Source organism: Xenopus laevis, chromosome 1L (assembly GCF_017654675.1).
Source record: "Xenopus laevis strain J_2021 chromosome 1L, Xenopus_laevis_v10.1, whole genome shotgun sequence".
Taxonomy (NCBI): Eukaryota; Metazoa; Chordata; class Amphibia; order Anura; family Pipidae; genus Xenopus; species Xenopus laevis.
Genome location: NC_054371.1, coordinates 57,186,030 through 57,211,897, shown reverse-complemented (window position 1 = coordinate 57,211,897; position 25,868 = coordinate 57,186,030). Strand labels below are relative to the sequence as shown.

The 25,868-nt window shown below is 36.8% G+C and overlaps 1 protein-coding gene across 1 annotated transcript in view; it reads left to right on the top strand.

The window, feature by feature from the left end:
- The first annotated feature begins 13,791 nt into the window (after positions 1–13,791).
- The window catches only part of gucy1b1.L (guanylate cyclase 1 soluble subunit beta 1 L homeolog), a 42,062-nt gene continuing 29,985 nt past the window's right edge, over positions 13,792–25,868 (top strand). Inside the window, exon 1 of the mRNA XM_041589388.1 lies at positions 13,792–13,938. Coding sequence (XP_041445322.1) covers positions 13,936–13,938 — 3 coding nt within the window. The 5' untranslated portion in view covers positions 13,792–13,935. The remainder of the gene's footprint in view (positions 13,939–25,868) is intronic.

Sequence of the window (25,868 nt, the reverse complement as noted above, 5' to 3'; positions counted from 1 at the left end):
AAAATCGTACCAAACTCGTACATGCTTTTATTTCTTAACTAAGGGGCAGATTTATTAAGGGCCAAATTTCGAGTTGATGGGAGTTATGTTAAATACGAATAAAAAAAGACCAACCGAAATGTATTTAAAAAAAAAAAAATCTAATTTCGGGTGAATAGGTTGTATTCGATAATTTGAATCGAATTTGGATTGTTTTCATTCAAATTTGATTCAAAGTTTTCAAACTTGACTCCCCATAGGCTAAAACAGCAATTTGGCTGGTTTTAAATGGCGTATAGTCGAAGTCGAATTTTAAAAGAGAAAATTTCAATATTCAAATTATCAAATCTTTTTGAAATTCGATTCAAATTTGGGCTATTCCCCAGTCGAAGTACACTAAAATAACCCTGGAATTCGAATTTAAAAATTACAATTTTCAACTCAACCCATGATAAATCTGCCCCTAAATCTCAAAAACATAATCAATTACAAAAAAAAAAAAACCATCGACACAGCAAAATCACTTTCTACTCATCATTTTCATGGAGTCTACCAACTTTTGAAAAACTCAAAAACTTGCCTCAAAGAAAATGATACTGACAGCTAGGAATCTTCAATAAATGGGGAATCCTTCAGGACTCCCCAATTTGATATTTAATAAATCAGCCCCTGTATTTCTGTAAGTATAGTTTTAGGGGGTTATTGACCAGAGGTTACATTTTGGAGTTTTTTTATACCTCAAATGAACTTGAATGAACTCACAACTCAAATAGTTTCTAATTTAAGAAAAAACTCAAATCAGCGAGTTCGGGTTAACAACCCAAAAACTCAAATTGATCAAGTATTCAACCTCTGCCATTGAGTCCGACATGATCTTGACAGGTTTCGAAAAAATTATCTTGACAGGTTTTCGAAAAAATTTAGGTTTTTTAACCCGTAAAATAGATTTTTGACATGTTTTCCTTTTTCATGGAAAACACAACCATAATAAATAAACCAGGAGGCAGGGTTTCTTTCTATCACATTTTTAGCATATGTTTGTTGTATTAGTTTGAAATATTACATAAAGTATGTTCTTTGGCCACATCCCTCAGTTTTTTGCCATGGTTTGTTTTGTTAAAAATTTAAGTCTAAGGATGTGAAATTCATTCCCATGAATATGAATTTTATATATATATATCTTTTTTAGATAATGACAGTTGCAGATGTTTTTCCTAACATTACTTTCCTTTCGCCTAAGTGAATAAGGGAATATATTCATATCTCAACTACTGGATTGCCAAGAAAACTTACTTTAAGGAAGCTCTTGACAAACTCATTGTCAGATCTCTTTTAATTTCCCAAAAATCTGTAGGACAGCTGCTCCACTTTCAAGAAACCTATGGGCTTTTGTAATTCTTTAATGTTTATAAGACTTATAGGGAAAATAAGATAATTTGTTTCACCATGTATTTCTGTATGTCTCAATGTTTTTAATGTAAAATACTTGAAGGGAATATGATTACAAAAAAATCTTCCACATATAACTAATTGCAAAATCTTTTACTATTACTGATGCTCCTCTAATCATACTGTCGATTAACCTGCAATGTTTGTTTTAATTTCTATTACTGAAAATGAGGCCTCTCCACCACCTTAGTTTTTAGTGTGGCTTATACAACTAAAATGTAAACAGGACAAGATAGATTCTTATCTGTATGAAATGTGGCACAATGTGTAAAGTATTAATATAATTTAAGTAGTATAAACAAAAAACAGTCACTGTGATTTTCACAAAGCTGACTATACTGACAATAGGAATTACTATGATAATAGTACCAAAATAATACCTAAAAATTAATACAGGAAATATTGGAAAACAACTACAATGTGGACTTTCTTAATTTCAAATTTCCAGAATTTCCCTAGAGCTTTGATGATTCTATAATATTTTGTATTACAAAGTACACAAGTGCATCAGAAATTAGAATGTTGAACTTTTTATATGTAACCCTGTGAATGTGATTGTGAAGGCAGAAGTATTATGGTGGGTCAAAACCCTGTCTCTAAGTAATAATTTTAACTATTTTTAAAGGAACCTTATAATAAGAATAGAAAACTACAAATAATAATGTACTCTTGTGGTGCATGCGTGTCTGAAAAAATCACTTTGCACAGTCAGAAACATGTGAAAAAAATTGTTTTATTTTTGTTTGTACCTCAAGGTGATTTTGAGCAAAGCCAATGATATGTTGCAGTCATCCTAATCTTGCACTCAAAGGGGGTTATTTATCAAAGTCTGAATTTATCTAAATTTTTTCTGAAAAAAACTCAGGATTTTTTTGGCTTATTTCTAAATACACCTTTCCGAAAATGTTGTTTGAGGGAAAAAATCCCCAAAAAATCTCGAATTTTATGGTTTTTTTTTGCAATTTCCACCCGATTTTCACAATTGTTTCGGATTTTTCAACCGAAAACTCCGATTTCTATTGCAAGAAACCCAGCGCACATCAAAGAATCATTGGGACTTCTCCCATTGACTTATATGCAACGTCGACAGGTCTGAGATGCCGGATTTTCTGATTTGGACTTTTCCATCCTCGGGGTTTAATAAATTCCGAAAAATTTGTGATTTTTCCCCCCTAAAAATTGGGATTTTATACTAAACAAACACACATTTTTTCGGGTATTTGGCATTCAGAGTTTAGTAAATGACCCAATAGTTTGGTATAACCCTATTTTGAAATTCAATTACCAATGAAATACTTAAAAATGCATACATACAGGGAGATTGCTATAAAAACCCACATTTTAATAGATATATAATAATTATTGTTCAAAAATAGGTACAGATATGGCACCTGTTATCCAGAATGCTCGGGACCTGGTAGTCTTTCTGTAACTTAGATCTCTATACTTTAAGGGGCAGATTTATCAAGGGTCGAATTCCGAAGTAAAAAATACTTAAAAATTTGACCATCGAATTAAAATACTTCGACTTCGAATATCGAAGTCGAAGGATCTTTCACCAAATTTGGAAGTAAAGTAAAGTAAAATCGTTCGATCGTACGATTGAATCGATCGATCTAAGGATTTTCCTTCGACCTCTAAAGACTTAGAAAAATGTTGTAGAAGGTCCCCATAGGCTAACATAGCATTTCGGCAGGTTTAATTTGGCGAAGTATTGAATCAAAGTTTTTTTAAAGAGACAGTACTTCGATTATCGAATGGTCGAATATTCTAACTATTTTACTCGAAGTAAATTTGAAGTCATAGTATCCTTTTTGATGGTCGAAGTATCCAAAAAATTACTTTGAATTTCGATTTTTTTTACTTCGAAAATTCCCTCAAATTCACTTCGACCCTTGATAAATCTGCCCCTAAGTGTACTAAAAAATTATTTACATATTTAATTAACCCAATAGGATTGTTTTGCCTCCAATAAGGCTCAGTTACATCTTAGTTGCAATCAAGTACAAGGTACTGTTTATTACTACAGAGAAAAAGGAAATATTTTTTAAAGATTTGAATTGTTCGATGGAATCTATGGGAGATGACCTCCCTGTAATTAGAAGCATTTTGGAAAATGGGTTGTTTCTGGTAATGGATCACATACCTGTATTATTAGGAGCATGGGAATAACTGGTAACTATTAAAACACCTTTAGCATTTTTAAGAGTTTAATAACAAGAAAGTTTAATTGCAAACATTTTCTTTTTTATGTTTTTACAAACAAAAATGTTTTAAAAATAATTATTTATATAATCTTATTTCAATTTGAATTGTTTGCTAATGCGTTTTTCTAATATGATAAAAGAACATTTGAATGCACATGCTTAAATTTATATTTCAAGTTTCAGCTCAAAACACTTCTCTTACCAGTGTGAAGCTCCCCAGTTGGCTCCCGACCATCACGTGTCCAAGATCCAGCTCCCTGGCAACAGCAACATTTCAAAAATGGATTTTCATGGCTCGTTTTTTTGTGAAACAATAAAAGCTTCTTTATTTATTGTTATATTAATTGCATGTCAGCTTTGACACAGTGCACATTGTCGTTACTACTGACCGGTTTCGTACCTCATGGTACTTCCTCAGAGTATACGAAAAACGAGCCATGGAAATCCATTTTTGAAATTTGTTAGGCACACATTTGAGCCTAAACGTTGAATAAAGTTATTTCTGCCAGTGCTGGTTAACTTTCTGTTTTTTATTTTTAATTAACGTTTACAAAACAGTCCTTTCTTTTCAACCCCCTCTACTACAAAGAAGGTTGAAAAAAAGAGGACTGTTTTGTAAATGTTAATAAAAAATTATTGTTATTTGCTTGTTTAAACTCCTGCCATACATTTCCTCTTGTACAGAGCAGAATAATATTTTCACGTGACCTTTACAGTTAGGCTTAACAAGGGAACGTTTCCCTAACATAATGAGCATGGGACTTTTTTCAGATTTATGGTTCATGTTCTCTTGTTTGACCTTTTGCCAGAAACTGCTCTATAAATAATACAAGTGTACATTTTGTTTGGCTTTCTTAACTTGTTTCACTTCTGGCTGACTTACAAAAGTATCTGTCATTAGTCATGGGAATTTTTTTACTCGAGCTTGATCTTATTTTATTTTTTGTCTACTACATAATCCTGTCTCTATAATGGTTTCCCCATGCTGTGTTGCCAATGTATTTAGATTAAGATTTGTTATATTACTTATAAAAGGCAAACGGCTCAGCCAGATGATGCAGCCCAGTAAGAAATGTAAACCTGGGATGTCAGGATATGAGAAACATGTAATATTGACTTTGCTGTAGGTTCATCTCTGCAGATCCTTTAGATGGTCTTAAATACATCACCTCTTAAGTGAAGTGAAAATATTTTCCTCTGCTACGATCTGAACAAGATGAAGTGTCTGCAGCATGACTGCTGTTAACTCTGGATCTAAACTATCCATTCTCTAAAAATGCCAGTATAAAGAACAATCATTGAGAACAGATCTGACATGATCCCACTGTAAGTTTGGAACTTGTTGAAAAGCAGTAAAATATTTGTAATTGTTAAATCATTACCTCCCAGAAGTCTTAACAGCACAGCATGTAGATCTTTGATCCAATTTGAAGTTCCCACCATAATAAAAATATCTCCATTATTTTTCTATTTCGATTCCGGCTAATTTTGAAAAAGTATTCATATTCTTTAGATATGTGAGCAAAAAAGTAAAATGTGCTCATTGTTATTCCTGGTTTTATAATAAGTTGTAGCATTCTTACAGGGTACTAAACTTATACAGGTATGGGATCTGTTATCCAGAAGACCAATAAAATAAAAAGTTCTGAATTATGGGAAAGTCATCTCTATAGATTTAATTATAAGCAAATCATTTTTTAAAAAAATCTTTCTCTGTAATAGCAAAGCAGTAGCTTGTATTTAATGCTAACTAAGCATGAACCTATATTGGTGGCTGATACAAACCTAGTTGTTTTTTCTAATGTTTAAATTATTTTTAGCAGATTTAATTAAGGTATAGTGAGCTAAAGATCCCTTATCCGGAAAACCCCAGGTCCCAAGCAATCTGGATATTAGATCTTGTACCAGTATATTCAGTGCCTTACAAAAGTATACAGACTTTTGACCAATTCTCTAATTTGACTAACAAATCCTACACTGACATTTTATCAGTTTGAAATTCCAATTTTTTTAGAATGTGTTTTAAAGTTAGACGTTTAGGTGGGTATTTAGTAAACCTTAAATTAATCTGGTTTAGCTTTTTGGGACAAAAACTAAATTTTTTTCTGGAATAAAACCCTAAAATTTTCGCAAAAATCCAGAATTTGAAAATCCATCATCTCAGACCTGTCAAGGGCCTGTATAAGTCAATGGGAGGGGAACCTATACCAATTTGAAGATATTGTGGTTTGCGCTGAGTGAAGCCTGATAATCCAAAAAATGTGGGGTTTTCAGGTAAAAGCCAGAAAAAATCGTGTGATTCGGGAAAAGGACAAAAGTCCATAAAATCAGACAATTTGGGTTTTTGTTCGATTTTATCAGGGTTTTTTCCCAATCAAATTAATTTGAGTTTTTTTATTAATAAATCAGGCAAGGGAGTTTGGTTGTGGTTTTTTTGAATAGTAAATAACTTCCATAATGTATTAGATCTCCAGATTTATCTGTGGAACTGTTTTTCCTAAAACAAAATTTTTATTTATTTGAAATAAACATGTGAAAGAGAATTTCTATTCAGGAAAAATAAGGGAAATGGCCACAAACCACAGTTTGTTAGAACTGAGAGTTGTGCAAATACTGGGCTGCATGCAGTAAGCAGAATTGTTTAGCAATAGATATAAAATATGGAATCTGTGAAAAAGTGTGTAGTTGGCACATCTAGAGCTCTATGTGTGCCAGAGGTTAGGCATTCCATCAGATTTACTAGAGAATTAATAGATTTCCTTGTACGGAGAGGAAATGCTAGAACAAAATTCTACTTTTTACAACGCTAAGCAAAAAAAGTTTAGCGGTGTATAGCATCTAAAGCTAAATATATTACTGTGCATTCCCCTAAATACATTTAGGTTGAGATCATTAAGGATTAAGGATCATTCTTACCTTTAACATTATGCCACCTCAAGTCTCTTCACAGCTAGTCGAATGGGATCCACTATGGGTTGTCCAGCTACCAGCACTCAAAACAATGTGCCACAAGGGAGATCAAAATTCTCGGTATGCCATGGTCCTTAGGGTTTAGGTCCATGGAGCATATTCTCTATTTCTCTCTCTTGGACAATAGCCAGAAATATCTGATGCTGAATCTCATTAACCTGGAAATTTTTCACCTTGAAAACACTCACTAAAGCAGTAAGTAGTGATGGGCGAATTTATTCGCCAGCCGTGAATTCGCTGGCGAACAAAGATTTCCTCATCTAGTTCTGTAATTAATGTATCCTACCACACATTAAACTGACAGAAAACAGTTTATATTCCTAGCTGTTTGTGGCCAAAAGCATTCATCGTATGCCACAAAAATAGGTTGATTTCAAAGTTAATAGAGAGCATTGAACCAGGCTTAGAAAATGCTTTTGTACATTTCTGACAATTTTTTCTCTATCTCGGCTGTTTGCATTAATGATTATTGGCTGTTGTTCAAGAAACTAAAAAAAAAAATCCTAACGCTTTCCCTGGGCGAAAAAGTAGCAATTAATTTTGTGAATGTGTAGGATTGCTGCCAGTTACAGATCCAAGCTGTTGTATACTAAAAGATTTATGTAACTGTTGATGGATGAAAAATAAAAATATTACTAACAAATGTATTTTAGTTGTTACACTCTGTGAATGACACTTAGGATTAAGATTGGTTATTATGTAAACAGGGCTTTTTATAAAAGTGACACAATTTCATTTTTTTGTGTAAGGAAGTCACTTTGAATGGCTCCCCGCTGATCCTATTTTGTATAATTACAGCCCTTTTTCCCTTTGGATACTTCTCTCTGGTTGCTACAGAGTGTGCTACCATCACACTATCCACAATCCAATGGCTGGAGTGCCATGCAAAAATTCTTATTTAGTATCATCCACCAGCCTAGTATGGGGCAGGGGCTGATTTATACATGATGCAGGTTTTTAAAATTAGTTATGTGCAGGCTATCTTAAAATCCATGGGTTAAGTTGGCCATACACTAAGGGGCAAATTTACTTATGGTCGAATATTGAGGGTTAATTTTGGACTGCCGAATTGAAATCCTTCGACTTCGAATATCAAAGTCGAAGAAATTAGCGCAAATAGTTTGATCGTTCGATTCAAAGGATTTTAATCCATCGATCTAACGATTTTTCTTCAACAAAAAATACTTAGAAAGCCTATGGGGACCTTCCCCATAGGCTAACATTGACTTCGGTAGGTTTTAGGTGGCGAACTAGGGGGTTGAAGTTTTTTTTTTTAAAGAGACGGTACATTGACTATCGAATGGTCGAATAGTCGAACGATTTTTAGTTTGAATTGTTCGATTCGTAGTCGTAGTCGAAGGCCAAAGTAGCCAATTCGATGGTCGAAGTAGCCAAAAAAATCATTCGAAATTCGAAGTTTTTCTATTCCTTCACTCGAGCTAAGTAAATGGGCCCCTTAAAGGCATATTGGCCTATGTATGTTGTTCTTAAAAGGATCTGCCTGACTGATATCTTGGTGAAAATGTATGGTCAGCTTTAGGAAAGTTAGGGTAAAACAAGTGAGCCTTATATATGGGATATAGTGGGCTAATCTTCAGAGAAGGGTTTGTCTTCTAATAATATAATGTTTTCTGCCTGAAGTTAAACCTTCTCCTCTGTTGTGTGCAGGGTGCCCTGTGTTACTTGTTAAATTTCCCCTTTTCTATTGCAAGGCTGAATATGTTTCTACATGTGCAGGTGGACAAAAAGTCCTACACCCAACCCTAACCTGTGCACGACCCGGAAATCTGGTTTGAATGTTGGCCCGAACCTGCTGGTAAACTCGTGGGTCCTGCAGGTTTCAGGCCAATTAGCACACACTAGTTTCTTTACTTACATTAAAGTATATATAAACCTTGAAAGAAAGGGAAGAATGTCAAATTGTTCAGGGCGGTCTTCTAAGCACGTTATATTTACAGCAATTTACATTTATTTTTGTTTCATAGTTATCAAGCTGCTTGGACTTTTGTAACAACAGTACCACCTGCTGGTAAGTTCTTCCAACTGTGCAGTCAAAGAAAGTATGTCCTGAAGGAAAACAGAAAACTCTTCTGATACTGCACTGCTCAGGAAAGACCTGAGAAAAGACACCTGAGATGATCCCTTTCCTGAGTAGAGCTGAGGGATGATTGTAAACAGGGATCTACTGTTGTGGTCTAATAGTCACCAGGCTTCACTGAAGCATCGGCAGCAGTAACGGAAGTCCCCCTGGCAGCATGCTATACTGTATACATTTACAGTTGGAGCACTGTATAAAGATAAATACACAATAAGCTGCATGTTGCTGATAGGAATATACCCTGTGCTGGGGTGTTTTTTAATGAGAGCAAACATTGGTCCAAAGGCACCTGACCGGCACCCCCTGTGATTTTCATTTTTCCAGTCCTTTAATTAGGCATTAATGTTCAACCCAGTTACTCTCAAAGGGAACCTTGGAATTACCATTATTTCTTTAGTTTGAAGATGTTCTTGAGTTTAGAAACACAGTAGAACCCTGGATTTTATATTTTCTGAAATTTACACTATTTTTTTGCAGTTCCATACAGGCCTTTATATGCTATGGGCTACACAATAAATCTGCACTTGAGCACTTATGCAAGACTAACAGTGTGCTGCTGGTAATTTCTTGGAGTATTGATGTGACCCTTCGACAGGATTGGGGTCTTCCGGTTCAGCACCTGGCACAACAACTGTGAGATGAGTTGGGAGGTGAGCGCTCCATATTTGTGATTGTTCCATACAGGCAAGTGGCATCTTTTTTCCCCTGGGTTTCAAGTTTTGCCAGAATTAACATAATTTTGGGAAAATTAACAGTCCTATGGGAAATGTAAAATCAAGGTTCTACTGTATGCTCTAGTATGTTATATTCATTTACTGCTAGAGGATTACAGAGGTATACATTATCATTAGTGATGGGCGAATCTTTTCATGCCCATTTATTTCAATGCTTTTGGCAAATTTTTAGACGTTTCGCAAATTTTTCTGGAGTTTCGCGAGTTTTTCGGTGAAGCGAAACGGCAAAAAATTTGTGAAACGCATTGAAGTCAATGGGCATCAAAATATTTTTGTACAACAATTTTGGCACTCTTTTGTCCAAATGCATTAAAGTCAATGGCCGCCTGAAAAATTTTGAAGCGCGACAATTTGTATGACAATTTTTTTGTAGCACCGAATTTTTGCGAAAATATTAACAGGCGGTAAAATGAATGCGACCATCACTAATTATCATAATTTATGCCTATGTTGCTTACATATTATACAAAAATGTACAGTATATAAAGTCTTTAAAATAATATAACACCCAGGGTCACAGACTAAAAATTAGATCATACTACAATATACACATGTACTGCTTAAAGGGATACTGTCATGGGAAAAAACATTTTTTTCAAAATGAATCAGTTAATAGTGCTGCTCCAGCAGAATTCTGCACTGAAATCCATTTCTCAAAAGAGCAAACAGATTTTTTTATATTCAATTTTGAATTCTGACATGGGGCTAGACATTTTGTCAATTTCCCAGCTGCCCAAAGTCATGTGACTTGTGCTCTGATAAACTTCAATCACTCTTTACTGCTGTACTGCAAGTTGGAGTGATATCACCCCCTCCCTTTCCCCCCCCCCAGCAGCCAAATAAAAGAACAATGCGAAGGTAACCAGATAGCAGCTACCTAATACAAGATAATGTAAGAGCTGCCTGGTAGAGCTAAGAACAGCACTCAATAGTAAAAACCCATGTCCCGCTGAGACACATTCAGTTACATTGAGAAGGAAAAACAGCAACCTGCCAGAAAGCATTTCTCTCCTGAAGTGCAGGCACAAGTCACATGACATGGGGCAGCTGGGAAATTGACAAAATGTCTAGCCCCATGTCAGATTTCAAAATTGAATATAAAAAAAATCTGTTTGCTCTTTTGAGAAATGGATTTCAGTGCAGAATTCTGCTGGAGCAGCACTATTAACTGATTCATTTTGAAAAAAAAATTTTTTCCCATGACAGTATCGCTTTAAGGATTGCAGAGAGTTGTACACTTGAAAGAAAATTGATGAATGCAGATGAGTTGTGCACTAGGCTTGCCATCCGTTGCAGCCAATTAGAAGTTAACTTAGATCAATTGAATGCTGTTAGCTTAAAGCTTGCAATACTGATCTGCTACCCAAATGCAGATTGCATGATTCATCCCTTCCTTCCTCGGCTCGTTGGCTATATATATGGCCTGAAGTAGTCAATGGCACACAGGCTACCAACTGCATCAAGAGTGGCTCAGCTGACACCAATTTTCTTCCCAGCTTTGGACAACTTTATTAAACAAAATATTATATTTCTATTAGTTTCTGCACCAGCCACTGACTCTCAAAACACAGGACATTTTGTTTTTAAAGGGGAACTAATCCCCTAAAACGATTTGAAATAAATGTGCTTCTCTTAGCACTTTTATTTTCTATTTTTAATGTTTTCTGAGACATCTGCATGCAGAATGTACAAAGAAAGTGCACAGATAGTTAAGAAATGCTGAGCCTTCAGAAGAATCTTTTAAGCCAAAAAATTCCAAGAACTGCTATCTCAGAAACAACTTAAAATATGACATTTATATAAATATAAATAGTAGAAATAGTGCTCAGGATCACTGTAAGTTTATGCCAATATATTTTTTTGCCATAAACTTGAATATAAGCCTCAATTACTAATGAGTTCAAAGCTGAAAAAAAGGCAAATATTTACCCTTCTAGTAGTGCACGGCTCAAATGAAGGAGCAAATATAGGCCCTAATTTTAAATATCTCATAAGTTGTATCTATGTCATGCTGGGCATCACCTAGGCGGCTTATGGATATCTCTGACAAACCCTGCCTGTGGGAGGGAGGTTACCCTAACTGACAGGGATCCATGATTGCAGTTCATGTCTTTGGGTTTTATAATGTGAGAGAGCACATAGTTCTTGCTCTTTAGTGCCACAATGGGGCTAAAATTGTGACACAGCAACTCAGAGTTCAGGCAGGAGAGGACGCTAATGCCTGCGTAGGGGCTGATTTTCAGCCTGTGTATTTCAGTAGACCAATTTCAGCCCCTGTGTGGCACTAGCCTTTTAGACTCCACTCCAGGAATGGTTGGATGCTGCTTGGAAGTCTGGAGCATAAGACCCCAGTATGTAGTGTGAGTCAGTGGCGTGTAACTATAGAGGAAGCAGACCGTGCAGTTATCAGGCTTTCTCTACAGCTTTAAGAAATCCTTTGTGTGCAAAGTGGGAAACGGGGGACACAAGATACACAACGGTCCCTGTGAAGATTTTTTGTGGGGGGCTCAATGCTCTGTTGTTATGCCGATGGTGTGGGTCCAATCTTCTTATCTGTGAATGGGGTAAAGATAATGGATAACTATCATAGGTTAGGAATGTGAGTATAGAGAAGCTAGCTAGTAGGAACGGTTTTGTGGTCCTTCAAAGAGGCATAGTGTGGCGTAAATCCCCAGGAGTTCTTAGTGCAATTCTGTGGAGCACCCTTGGAGACATTCTGGTCCAGGGGGAGCAGGCACCAGTGGTGTGTTTAATACCTTATGTGAACTTGGTGTCTGTGTGTAGTTTGTGTGGAGCCACAGGTACTTGTTCTACTAAAGAAGTACCATTGCTACTGTTAAATACATCTTTTCTTTTTTAAGATTAAGAATCACTAACATCCAGTCATTTCATATACCGGTAATATAAATCTATATAAAACCTATACATTTATAAAGTATAAACTTTAAAAATTCAGGTTATAAGTTTGAGAGTTGCAGTCAGGCTTCCTTTTCTCCACTACCTTCCGAGAACCTAGCTGAGAAAGAAGGTCATGGTGTATCAGAGAGCATCCGCAGGCCAATTGTAGCGCTACTGCCCCAAGGTCAATCCACCTGTCGCCCTCACGTGCGCACTCTTGTTTCTTGTTTCTTCAGAAGTGACATGTAAACAACTGTCAGATCTGCTGTGCACCAAGTCTCAAATGCTCTGGGAACAAATAAAGATGCAGCTGAGTGGCATGTAATAAAAATAATACCATCCTAGGTTGGGTCCTTTTCGACCATCCCACAAATCTAAACCTGGGCAACTGGAATAAGATTTTGCTATCAAACAAATGGGGAACCCTGTAATTCTTTCCTAGTTAAAGACAAATATAAAGAATAGGGGGGGCTTTGTACCACAGAGCACTGCGTGCCTCTCAAAAATTGCTTCTAGAATAAAATTTTAAATGTTAGAGTGAATTATTTGCAATTTAAACAGTGTAATATAGAAATAAAAATCATGACTGAGTACTGAGATTAAAGGGCATGTAAAGGCAAAAAATAAAATCCCATTTTTACTTTCTTTAATGAAAAAGAAACCTATCTCCAATATACTTTAATTAAAAAATGTGTATGCAGTGAAATTCTCCCTTCCTTTACTGCTGTGGATAGGAATTGTCAGATGGTCCCTAACTGCTGAGCAGGGAAACAATCATAATTATGAACAGCAGGGGGAGCCTCTGCCTTACTTCCCAGCCATGCAGAACTCAAGCAGCTTTGTTATGACGATCCCTAAGCAGCCCAGACCACACTGAGCATGTGCACAGTCTTAGTCTTGCAAAGATGTTTAACAAAGTTACAAAATGGTGACCCCCTGTAGCCAACTTTGAAAGCATAAATTATTTGTTTGATTAGACTTGTGGTGCAGTATGTTCATGTTTATAGTTAGTATACAAAATACAGCATTTCTAGCCTTATTCTATTTTAGACTTTACATGCCCTTTAACAAACCCAATATAAACAAATATGCTAATGTAAAGCGCTGCATAACTTGCTGCTGCTATATAAATAAATGATGATGATAAATTGGCTTCAACACTTTTATGACTAGCAGAAAACTGATGAGAAGGGTTAATGTCCAACTGGCAGACTGGCTGATCCGCCTCATGCTGTACATTTTAAAGCTGTACATTCTAAGCTCCTGAAAATGACTTTGCTGTTGCTGAAGCAACAAGAGGAGGTGAGAGAGCATCATCAGACCATCCCTAACTCCCTCCACCGAGCTCATTGTCATTGCAAGCATCCTCGGCTGCCTACAGACCAGTCTCACATACACCACAGAGGAAGGATTGCGAGCCTCATTCATCTGAGCAGTGATTGGCTCTTAGCTGCTGTCTGTTATCAGTAGGTGGGGCTGATCGCCTCGGTCTGTGCTTCTGCCTTGAGCAGGCTTCATTAACACTGCAGAAGCTGTAGCTAAGCAACTGCCCAGGTTCCATTTTCTTTCTTGGAAGTGGCAGGGATACACTAAAGTTAGAATGGTAAGTCATTTCTGTATGTATATAATATTTTGCTAGAGAACAGTCTGAATGTAAAAAAAAGAAAGCATTAAATGCAATGCCTGTTAGTGCTGAGCTGAGAGAATATGAAACAGCAGAGCAACATGGTTTGTGAATCATATGTAAGGGAATTGCATGCAGAAATGGTTTTAGTACATGAATGGAATCCTATCAAATGTATATGCTTATTTTTTTCCTTTTCTGGCTTCTTCCAATTGAAGTCTGGGAGGAAATTCCCTGCTATGAAGCACTGCAGCTTAGGTGATAAAGCAGTTACAAATATTTATTGGCCGAATACTGGTTGTTTTAAATAAATTGTAGAAAAATTCTATCTACGAGTTTATTATTCTGTGTGTCTATGTGTGTCTGTGTATGAGACGTGGTGGGAAGATGGAGGCCATAGATTGCCAGGAAGAAGAATCTGTATATTTTCAGCCATAGAATGAACACAGCATCATTTCAATTGCATTCATGTTACATTAGATTTATTCCTACTATTGTCATTTAAAAAAAATGTTGTCAGTTTTACAGCATAACTTGAAAAGTGTTTGTTCGTGAGTCTGAGTCTAAGAGGGGCTCTTGCTTTAGAAAATATCTGTGGGATGAGAAAATTAATATATTACCATTAAGAAGTGTTCGGTTTTGTAAACAACTGATGACCAAGAAACATTCTCAGGGCTCTGCTGCAATGAGTAGTAGCAAAACAGCTGGAGGGCTTCAGGCTGGACCCTCCAGTTTATATACTTTTCCTAAGCAGGTTCCAACATTGCCTGTGCCCCCTATTTGTCAAACCTTTACTCTGTATACAATGTGCAGAACATGATTATTTGTAGCTGTATCTCCCCAAAATGTTAGTTGCTCTTTTAGCCATATGTATTTACAGTATTGGGGAAGGAAGGGTGAATTCACAGGGGGTGCCAAATGTTAGGAACATCCCTTATAATCATGTACCTAATAGCAGAAAACTGCACTGGCCCGGGGTACTATAATAGGAGGCATCTTCTTCCTGCTTCTTTCTTTTCACAATGGGTGCCAGAGTCAGACTAAGCAGACGGGACACCAGGAAAAATCCCGGTGGGCCCTGGCCATTGTGGGCCCCGCCAGCCCAGATTTTCTCTCATCTCCCTGGCGATTTCTCCCCTCCCGACCGATAGAAGAAAATCGCAGGAACGCGCTGGTCACGGAGGTGTGGAGGCGGGTTGCGGGAGGCTGCCGAAGGGGGGCCCTGAAGTTGGCGGGGGGAGGAGTCAGGGGGCCGAAGCTGGTGCTGGCGGGCCCCTGATAAGGCAGCCCCAGTAGATATGGACCCCCTCCCAGTTCGACACTGTTGGGTGCACTTATCAAAAAACAAATTTTACTACGCATGTACTGGAGCTCACTCAGAAGTTCCCTGGTACATTTTTTTGCTGCTAACAGGACCAGTGGCCCCGGGTATCAGGTAAATCATTATAATCACTGGGATGGGGGTTGTCTGAAATGTGTCACCCCCAGCGATTTCACCTCTCCTTCTTCTTTAAAGGAAAGCTATACCCCCAAAATCAAAATGTAAGCAACAGATATATCATATTAAGTGACATATTAAAGAATATTACCAAACTGGAATATATAGTTAAGTAAATATTGCCCTTTTACATCTCTTGCCTTGAACCCCCATTTTGTGATGGTCTGTGTGCTGCCTCAGAGATCACCTGACCAGAAATACTACAACTCTAACTGTAACAGGAAGAAGTGTTGAAGCAAAAGATTAATTAATTGGCTCATGTGACCTAAGACGTATAGTTTGTTTGGTATGTTTGTGTGCACAGCGAATCGTATGATCCCAGGGGGCGGCCCTTATGTTTTAAAATGGCAATTTTCTATTTATGATTACCCAATGGCACATACTACTAGAAAAGTATATTATTATGAAAATGGTTTATTTACATGAAGCAGGGTTTTACATATGAGCTGTTTTAAGCAATATCTTTTTATAGAGACCTACATTGTTTGGGGGGTATAGTTTTCCTTTAAAGGGGTGGTTCACCTTTAAGGCAACTTTTAGTATGTATGTATGTATAGAATGGCCAATGCTAAGCAACTTTTCAATAGGTTTTCATTATTTATTGTTTTATAGTTATTTGCCTTTTTCTTCTGATTCTTTGCAGCTTTCAAATGGGCATCACTGACTCCCTTCTAAAAAGGAAATGCTCTACAAAATGTATTGCAATCGCTACTTGATATTCCTAATCTTTCTATTTAGCTTCTCTCCTATTCATATTCCTGTCTCTAATTCAAATCAGTGCATGGTTGATAGGGGAATTTGCACCCTAGCAACCAGATTGCTTAAAGAGCTGCTGAATAAAAATCTAAATAACTCGAAAACCACAAATAATAAAAAATTAAAACCAATTGCAAATAGTCTCAGAATATCAATCTTTATATCATACTAATAGTTATCTGAAAGGTGAACAACCCCTTTAAATTAAGACAGTTTTCACAAGGCAAAGTTAAAACATGGAAGACTTTGTATCTCTGACACTGGCATATGCGCTACCATGTTTTGCCAGCAGTAGATGTTTCACTGAGGCTGCAATAGAACAGCACCACCAACTATGATTTGTTCTGCAAACAAGACTGAAGTTTTTTTAAAATAAAATACTCACCCAGTAATAAAGGCATTCTTCAGTTTTGCAACATATACTGGTTACTAATTATGTTATTTTACACTATAAGTTATTGGTAATGTTCTGTAAGATGAAAACCTTTTATCTTGCCAACATTACAGATAAAACGAACCAGAGAATTGTATGCCCCACCCCCAATCTTCTTAGACCACTTAGTATTCCTCCCAGCATTATGGAAATAGAAAAAGGGACAAAAAAAATTTGGTGCGTGTAGCGCAGCAAAATTTATTGGCCACGCCCATTATGTGGCCAAACCCCCAAATTATAATGTTCATTTTACAAAATTTGGCAGATTATGAAAGTTTGAACACATTTCTGTGTTTTTTCTGTGTTATTACAGTTTTGCTAATGAAAGTGAATTGTCCTTTAAGCTGCAAGTCACAGTTTCCCTAAGAGAACTGCTTTTCTTAAGTGGTTACAATTGTTTTTTTTTTTGCTTAATTGTATCTAAGTGCACTTGCCACATATTCTGGGCTCTCTCCCAAAAGTCAATTATGTTTTGAAACTTCAATGCAGGAGATCAAAGAGAAACTCGGGACATTTCAGTAACAATCTGGGACTGTGGGTTGAACTGTCAAAATACAGACTGTCCCGTGAAAAACGGGACAGTTGGAAGGTATGCATTTATGGATAAATAGGAAGTCAACATTGCAGTGGGGCTCCCACATCCATTCTGTACTGCTTTCAAGAGAAATCAAGGAATGTCAGTTATCTGGACTACTAATGCCATGGCCCATTGCCCCAAAAAAAAGATGGGGGCTGCTGGCAGCATCTTCATTGCTAAAGGGCTACAATGGCCTAGGGATATTTTAGGAACTGAAAGCTGAAAGCCTATTTATGCGGTGTAAAATAATTTTATCTTGATAAAGATGGCTATTTTCTTTTACACTGCCAGATTTAAACTCTGTTATTTGTATCTGTTATGTTTATGGTGTAAATCATTCATGGCAATTGGAGAGATTAATGCGACAAGAAAATTCTGGTAGTAAAAAATGTGTAAAAAAAACTGCAATGGATGATGAATTGTCAACTGGGCACTGTTTTTTTTCCAATAGAAATGTTACTTTTGGACTGAAATTTCATACACAGCTTGCGTACTGTTTTTTACACAGCAATTAGATAAATAGGCGATCTTTGTTGAGATTTAGTTTTAAATGGCAGAGAGATAAGTATTATTGTAAGTGGCTTTTGGGAATTAAACAGACAAACGCTTCCTTTAACAATGCTTTAGATACATTTTCTAGAGAAAAGAGGCTTGCAGTAGCCTTTGTTTTTCCTGCAAAATTGTGCTTAATTCAAGGAAATAGTTGTCCTACCATAAATAAAGGTTATTTCTCTGTACAGGCCCCAGACAGGCCCTGAATAAACCCAGATGGTTGGTGCTGGGGACTGTTCACCTGGCCATGCCTCAGTAACATCTGCCCATACTCCCTTTGCTGTCCATCCACTTGAATCTGCTCTAAAACCAGATGTAGGGGCAGGTATATTAAATGGTGCAAAAAAAAAAACACAACTTTTTTAAACATCATGGCTGAATAAAAAAAGTTGTGTTTTTTTTTTTAAATCTCAACAGGTTTTAGGTGGAAAAATCTGCCTAAAATGTGAGATGTTATTTTACCTGCCACTACGTATCGTACTAATCGATTGAAAATGCGGCGCACAATATATATATATATATATATATATGTAATGGTGCACTTCACTTCAGCATGTTGCAGCTCTTTTATCCTTTTTATTCTCCAGAATTTAGTGATAATGCAGAAGCCATAATTTTCTTATGACGACTGGAAGGCAGAATTCCAATTTCGCCGACTGCATGCCTTATTGTGCTCTAAGAAGCATCTAATGGGGTTATGTATAAAAGGTGCAAGGTTTGCCACAGGTCTACTTACCTGTAGCAAACAATCAACAGACAGCATTTACTGGTTAGTGGTATCTTTCTGTGGAATGATAGAGGTTGCTTGGTAACATGTTAGCAACAAAGTAAAGCATCTCAGTTATGGAAGTGTGTCCAGATAAGAGAACATCTCCTAATCAAAATCCTAGCAACCAATAGACATAAATAAAGATAATTAAGGACAGTAGAAGATTGGTATAAGGCTCTATATTTTTGAGTGTCTTGTCCAGAAAGAATGAAACTTTCATTAAAGGGATGGGTCACTTTTACATTAACTTTTAGTATGTTATAGAATGCCCATTTCTAAGCAACTTTTTATAATTTTTTTTTATAGTTTTTTAATTATTTGCCTTCCACTTCTGACTCTTTCCAGCTTTCAAATGGGGGTCACTGCCCCCATCCAAAAACAAAGGCTCTGTAAAACTATAAATGTATTGTTATTGCTACTTTTAATTACTCATGTGCCTATGTGGGCCCCATCCTATTCATATGCCAGTCTCTCGTTCAAATCAATGCATTGTTGCTAGGGTAATATAGACCCTAGCAACCAGGTTGCTGAAATTGCAAACTGGAGAGTTGCAGAATACAAAGCTAAATAACTCAAAAACCACAAGTAATAAAAAATGAAAATCAACTGCAAATTATCTCAAAATATCCCTTGCTACATTGAATTTAAAATTAATTTAAAGATGAACAACCCTTTTAAGGCACAGTTAGAAAATGCCCGCACATGGAGAGGTCTTTTTGGCAATAGTGTTTATAGTAAGTTCCATATTGTGGCCAAGCACTTTTAGCATTATTGTTCCTATGAGTTTTGCTAAGCTTCTGTGGGAAGATATATTTTAAATTGTACCAAACATCTTGCAGATAACTCCCCTGGCTGGAAGTGAACCTAGAATCCCAGCACTGCAAGACAATGCTTACCATTGTGAAGACCCCCACACCTAATAACGTAATTATTCTTAATTAATAAAACTGTTGTTGGTCCGGTAGGGCCAGAGTTTGCCTTTTCACACATCCGTAAAGAAAACTTTCCTCTGTCCCACAACAATAAAAAGTGCACTGGTAACCAGTTGGCTGCTCTGGTTATTGTCATCACTGAGGCCAATGTAAGCAGAACGACTGACTCGATAAAGAGAAAAAGGAGTGGGAAAGAAATTGTATTCCACTGATCTGCTGAAAACGTTTACATACATTGCATAGCAACATTTTAGTCTGTATTTGTTCTGAATGGTACACAATCCCTATAAGCTATAAGTAGAGGTAGAGTTAAATATATTGTTGTAACTTAAAATAGTTAACAGGTTACTAGATGTCATAAAGGGCACCTGTTGGGCAAAAATATTTTACCCAATCAAAGGTATGGGCCAATAGAAGCAGCACTCCGGTTGGGGGTAATAGAGCACACACCTTTGGTTGGGGAACATATTTTCGCCCAAAAGGTGCCCTTTAAGTATCTGTATCATATTATTAGTTTGTATGGCTAAAGTTTTGCACAGTACAGGTATGGGATCCGTTATCCGGAAACCCGTTATCCAGAATGCTCCGATTTACAGAAAGGCTTTCTCCCATAGAGGCCATTTTATCCAAATATCCAAATTTTTCAAAATGATTTGCTTTTTCTCTTTAACAATAAAACAGTATCTTGTACTTGATCCCAACTAAGCTATAATTAAATCTTTTTGGAAGCAAAACCAGCCGGTTGGGTTTATTTAATGTTTAAATGATTTTCTAGTAGATTTAAGGTATGAAGACCCAAATAATGGAAAGATCCATTATCCAGAAATTGCCAGCATTCTAGTTAAAAAGGTCCCATACCTGTATTAGATTTGTAACAACATATGTAGTTTAAATGTATCCCCTATTGTAAAATATAAGTATATTATAAGTCACTGAGGAGTTCCATTACCATCTAAAAGCACAAGGCCGAAATTCAACAGCAAATAATTTCCGTCTGAAGTTGCTCTGGAAAAAACACAGAAAAAACCGCAGTAGGTGCAACGACGAATATATTTCCATAGCATTTTGTTTACTCTGGATCTTTCCAATGTCCCCATGACACTTAGTTGCAGGGTCCATGTCATAATTGTGAAAATGCATTGAAAAAGCTGGCCTAGAATTGGCCTAGAAGCATTATGATCTGCATGTTCATACCAATGATAGTTGGAGATATCCTTTTTTCCCAGAGCAAATATTTATTTCATAGACAAAAGAATGGCCTCTGGATCTTGCTTAGTTCTGCCAAGTGATTATACAATATATCAAATGCAATAGCGTTGGAATATGACTCCTTGCTTCAGTCGTTGTGCAGTATAGTATACAACAAGCTCATGTTTTTCTATGGAACAAAGCTTCTCGGTATAACTCTACGCTTGCACTATGGGAAGATTCATCGTCACTTTAGCAGCTCAAAAGGCACACGGTGAAGATCCCAATAGTAACGCAGGCCTGTCTTGTTTAAAGTCTGGGAGTCACAGAGATCACTTAATGATGGAGCAAAACCATCTGCCTTGCTTGGCACTTGTGATGTGTTCTAAAAACAGCCTCCTAACTAGGCACCCTATGCCTAACAATTACATTAGGAGGCAAACATTAAAATGATTAATGATGTGGTATACAGTCCAGTATCATTGGTTTAAACTAGCTTGATTATATATTACATGATCAGTGCATTGCTCTGTAAACCTGTTACAAAAGAAGCTTACAGATGTTGCAATAATCCTATGTCTGCAAGAGTTATTTTTTGCACATGACAAATACATATCAACATTTGGGAAAATAAACAACAGTTTTGTTTCTATGCAGTGACGGCTGCTTTTGCATCCATTCAAGTACATCAACTAAGTTTCATGCTCTTTTCAGTGAAATTTAGTTATTTCTAGTATATATATATATATATATATATATATATATATATATATATATATATATATATATATATATATATATATATACCTGTTTTTATAAGATGTAATAAATAAAGAAAAGATTTTTTTACCCTTCAAAGGTTCCTGGTGTGCACCTCGCTCCTTCGATATTTTTGTATACTGCTAATGAGAGTAGCACCTGGGTCATTTTCTATCGTGAGGTGTGCTGAACCCATTTGGACTAAGTTTATATACATATATATATATATATATATATATATAAATGTTCAATGAGGTCCGCACACGCTCTCCTTTGTTTAATTAGATATCGGTTGTAGCGGGTGCTGTGCTCAATTGGAGAATATAGAAAATACTGCTGTTGCACGCACTCCTGCAAAAATCACTATTTAATAATCATATAGCATTAAAATACATCGACGTTTCGGTCCATGGTCTAGGACCTTTCTCAAGATGTAAACCCATATAAAAACATTGTTACAAAGATACAAAATTTAAAACCATTGTTGCTCCTCCCCTGGAATGACCTCATTTCCCCACCTGTCGAGGTAATACACCTCAGCAAGATTCAAGGGAAAATGAAGCAACCTAAAGATATCAAAAAATGCTGGCACAAGTTAAGTTTAAACATATAGATATTCACATTACACACATTATGAAGTATCCTGTGGTCAACGTCTCTCAAGGAAACAATTGAACGAACAATATTCGTTCAAGCCCCCTGGTGTTACTGTCCCCAATTTTTTTATCCAAAAAGTTTTCCGCTGTAATAATAAGCGAGATCGATCGCCACCTCGTTTGGGCATAGGGATGTGGTCGATTGCAATATATTTAAAGGTGGGCAACCTGTGCCCCATCTCCAAAAAATGCTTCGCCACCGGTTTGGTGGTTTTCTGGTCACGGAAAGCAGTATTGATGGCCGATCTATGGCCATCCATCCGTAATCTAAGTGTTAAGTCTGTCTTGCCGACATATGAAAGCCCACAAGGGCACGTGATTAAATAGACAACATGTGTTGTGGTACAAGTGATATGTTGTCTTATGTTGAACCTGTGTCCTGTATGTGGATGGACAAATGTTGTGCCCGGTGTCATATGGCGGCAAGACAGACATGAGGGACACTTAAAGCATCCGGCTTTATTAGCCGGCAACCACATCGGGGACAAGTTTATTGGAGTATAGCATTTCACTGGATCGCTCTTAACTAGCAAATCTCTAAGATTTTGGCCCCTTCTATATCCAATAATTGGCGGCTCTGGACACAATTTACCAATAGTTTCATCTGCTTTAATAATACGCCAATTGTTGCGAATAGCTTGGCTAATAGAGGGAGCCAAGGTATTGTAACAAGTTGAGAGAATTAAAGGATTATTATTTTTTTGAGCAATAAGCCCTACATCAATTTTATTTCTAGCCTTTAAAAGGGCATTATCAAGGTCCTTGCTAGAGTATCCATGTTGTATAAACCTGTCTTTCATTTGCAACAATTGAGTCTCGCATATAGTTGATTCTGAATTATTCCGTAATACTCGTAAAAATTGTGAAAAAGGCAGAGATCGTTTTAAAGCAGGTGCATGACAACTTCTCGCATGTAATAATGTATTTCTATCTGTGGACTTACGATAGAGTGAAAAGTTAATGGTCGGTACATTCAACTTTAGATGAATATCTAAAAACTCCAATTCAGTGCCACATTTGGCCGTGAATTTAATGGTCTCATGACACGTATTAAGTGTTTCCACCATAGACAGGAAACTGTGTCTATCACCTCTCCAAATAATGATGATATCATCGATGAAGCGTCTGTAAAGCAAAATGTTGCTGCCATATTTAGATAAAATGTTAGTTGATTCAAATTGGTGCATAAAAAGGTTGGCATAAGAGGGCGCCATTGGAGCCCCCATCGCCGTCCCCGATACTTGTTGGTAAAAACTGTTTTCAAATCGAAAGTAATTCAAACTCAAACATAAGTTTAAAAGTTCAATAATAAATTTTATAGGTGGACCAATGAAATCAGTCTTTTCCAACAATGACATTTCTACTGCTTGTAAACCCTCTAAATGGGGAATGCTTGTATACAAACTGGCAGCATCAACAGTTGCTAATATTAGCGGTTCATCGATGGGTAATTTGAGGCTTTTAATGCTAAATAAAAAATCAGGAGAGTCACGTATATACAATTTAGTCGAAGTAACTACTGGTTGTAGTAGCTTATCAATATATATACCCACAGGATGTAGTAAGCTGTTCCTCGCTGACACAATAGGTCTACCAGGTGGCGCTATTAAGCTACTTAATTTGAAGGAACATTTTGGTGTAAATTCTAACCATGATGTAGATTTGGGGGATTTAAAACTGAAAAGTAATTACTGTCCGCCGATTCAAAATACTGCAATTAAATTATTTAAGCAGGCCATTGATCAAGATGTAGATCTTTTATCTTTAAGACCAGGCCATATGAGTAAAAATTTGACAAAGGCTGAGTCACAAGCCATTATAACCTTGCAAAATGATACTTCATTAGTAATTCGCCCGGCAGATAAAGGAGGTGGTATTGTTCTTATGAACTACAGTGATTATCGTTCTGAAATTCTTTCCCAGCTAGCTGATACTACTGTCTATAAAATTTTAGATCATGATCCGGTTTGGTCATTTAAATCCAAGGTTGATTCTTTATTACAATTGGCATTATCAAATAACTGGATTACACAGTCGCTTTTTGAATTTCTTTGTCAGAACCACCCTCGCTGCCCAATATTGTATACATTACCTAAGGTGCATAAAAGCTTAATAGCGCCACCTGGTAGACCTATTGTGTCAGCGAGGGACAGCTTACTACATCCTGTGGGTATATATATTGATAAGCTACTACAACCAGTAGTTACTTCGACTAAATCGTATATACGTGACTCTCCTGATTTTTTATCTAGTATTAAAAGCCTCAAATTACCCATCGATGAACCGCTAATATTAGCAACTGTTGATGTTGCCAGTTTGTATACAAGCATTCCCCATTTACTGGGTTTACAAGCAGTAGAAAGGTCATTGTTGGAAAAGACTGATTTCATTGGTCCACCTATAAAATTTATTATTGAACTTTTAAACTTATGTTTGAGTTTGAATTACTTTCGTTTTGAAAACAGTTTTTACCAACAAGTATCGGGGACGGCGATGGGGGCTCCAATGGCGCCCTCTTATGCCAACCTTTTTATGCACCAATTTGAATCAACTAACATTTTATCTAAATATGGCAGCAACATTTTGCTTTACAGACGCTTCATCGATGATATCATCATTATTTGGAGAGGTGATAGACACAGTTTCCTGTCTATGGTGGAAACACTTAATACGTGTCATGAGACCATTAAATTCACGGCCAAATGTGGCACTGAATTGGAGTTTTTAGATATTCATCTAAAGTTGAATGTACCGACCATTAACTTTTCACTCTATCGTAAGTCCACAGATAGAAATACATTACTACATGCGAGAAGTTGTCATGCACCTGCTTTAAAACGATCTCTGCCTTTTTCACAATTTTTACGAGTATTACGGAATAATTCAGAATCAACTATATGCGAGACTCAATTGTTGCAAATGAAAGACAGGTTTATACAACATGGATACTCTAGCAAGGACCTTGATAATGCCCTTTTAAAGGCTAGAAATAAAATTGATGTAGGGCTTATTGCTCAAAAAAATAATAATCCTTTAATTCTCTCAACTTGTTACAATACCTTGGCTCCCTCTATTAGCCAAGCTATTCGCAACAATTGGCTTATTATTAAAGCAGATGAAACTATTGGTAAATTGTGTCCAGAGCCACCAATTATTGGATATAGAAGGGGCCAAAATCTTAGAGATTTGCTAGTTAAGAGCGATCCAGTGAAATGCTATACTCCAATAAACTTGTCCCCGATGTGGTTGCCGGCTAATAAAGCCGGATGCTTTAAGTGTCCCTCATGTCTGTCTTGCCGCCATATGACACCGGGCACAACATTTGTCCATCCACATACAGGACACAGGTTCAACATAAGACAACATATCACTTGTACCACAACACATGTTGTCTATTTAATCACGTGCCCTTGTGGGCTTTCATATGTCGGCAAGACAGACTTAACACTTAGATTACGGATGGATGGCCATAGATCGGCCATCAATACTGCTTTCCGTGACCAGAAAACCACCAAACCGGTGGCGAAGCATTTTTTGGAGATGGGGCACAGGTTGCCCACCTTTAAATATATTGCAATCGACCACATCCCTATGCCCAAATGAGGTGGCGATCGATCTCGCTTATTATTACAGCGGGAAACTTTTTGGATAAAAAAATTGGGGACAGTAACACCAGGGGGCTTGAACGAATATTGTTCGTTCAATTGTTTCCTTGAGAGATGTTGACCACAGGATACTTCATAATGTGTGTAATGTGAATATCTATATGTTTAAACTTAACTTGTGCCA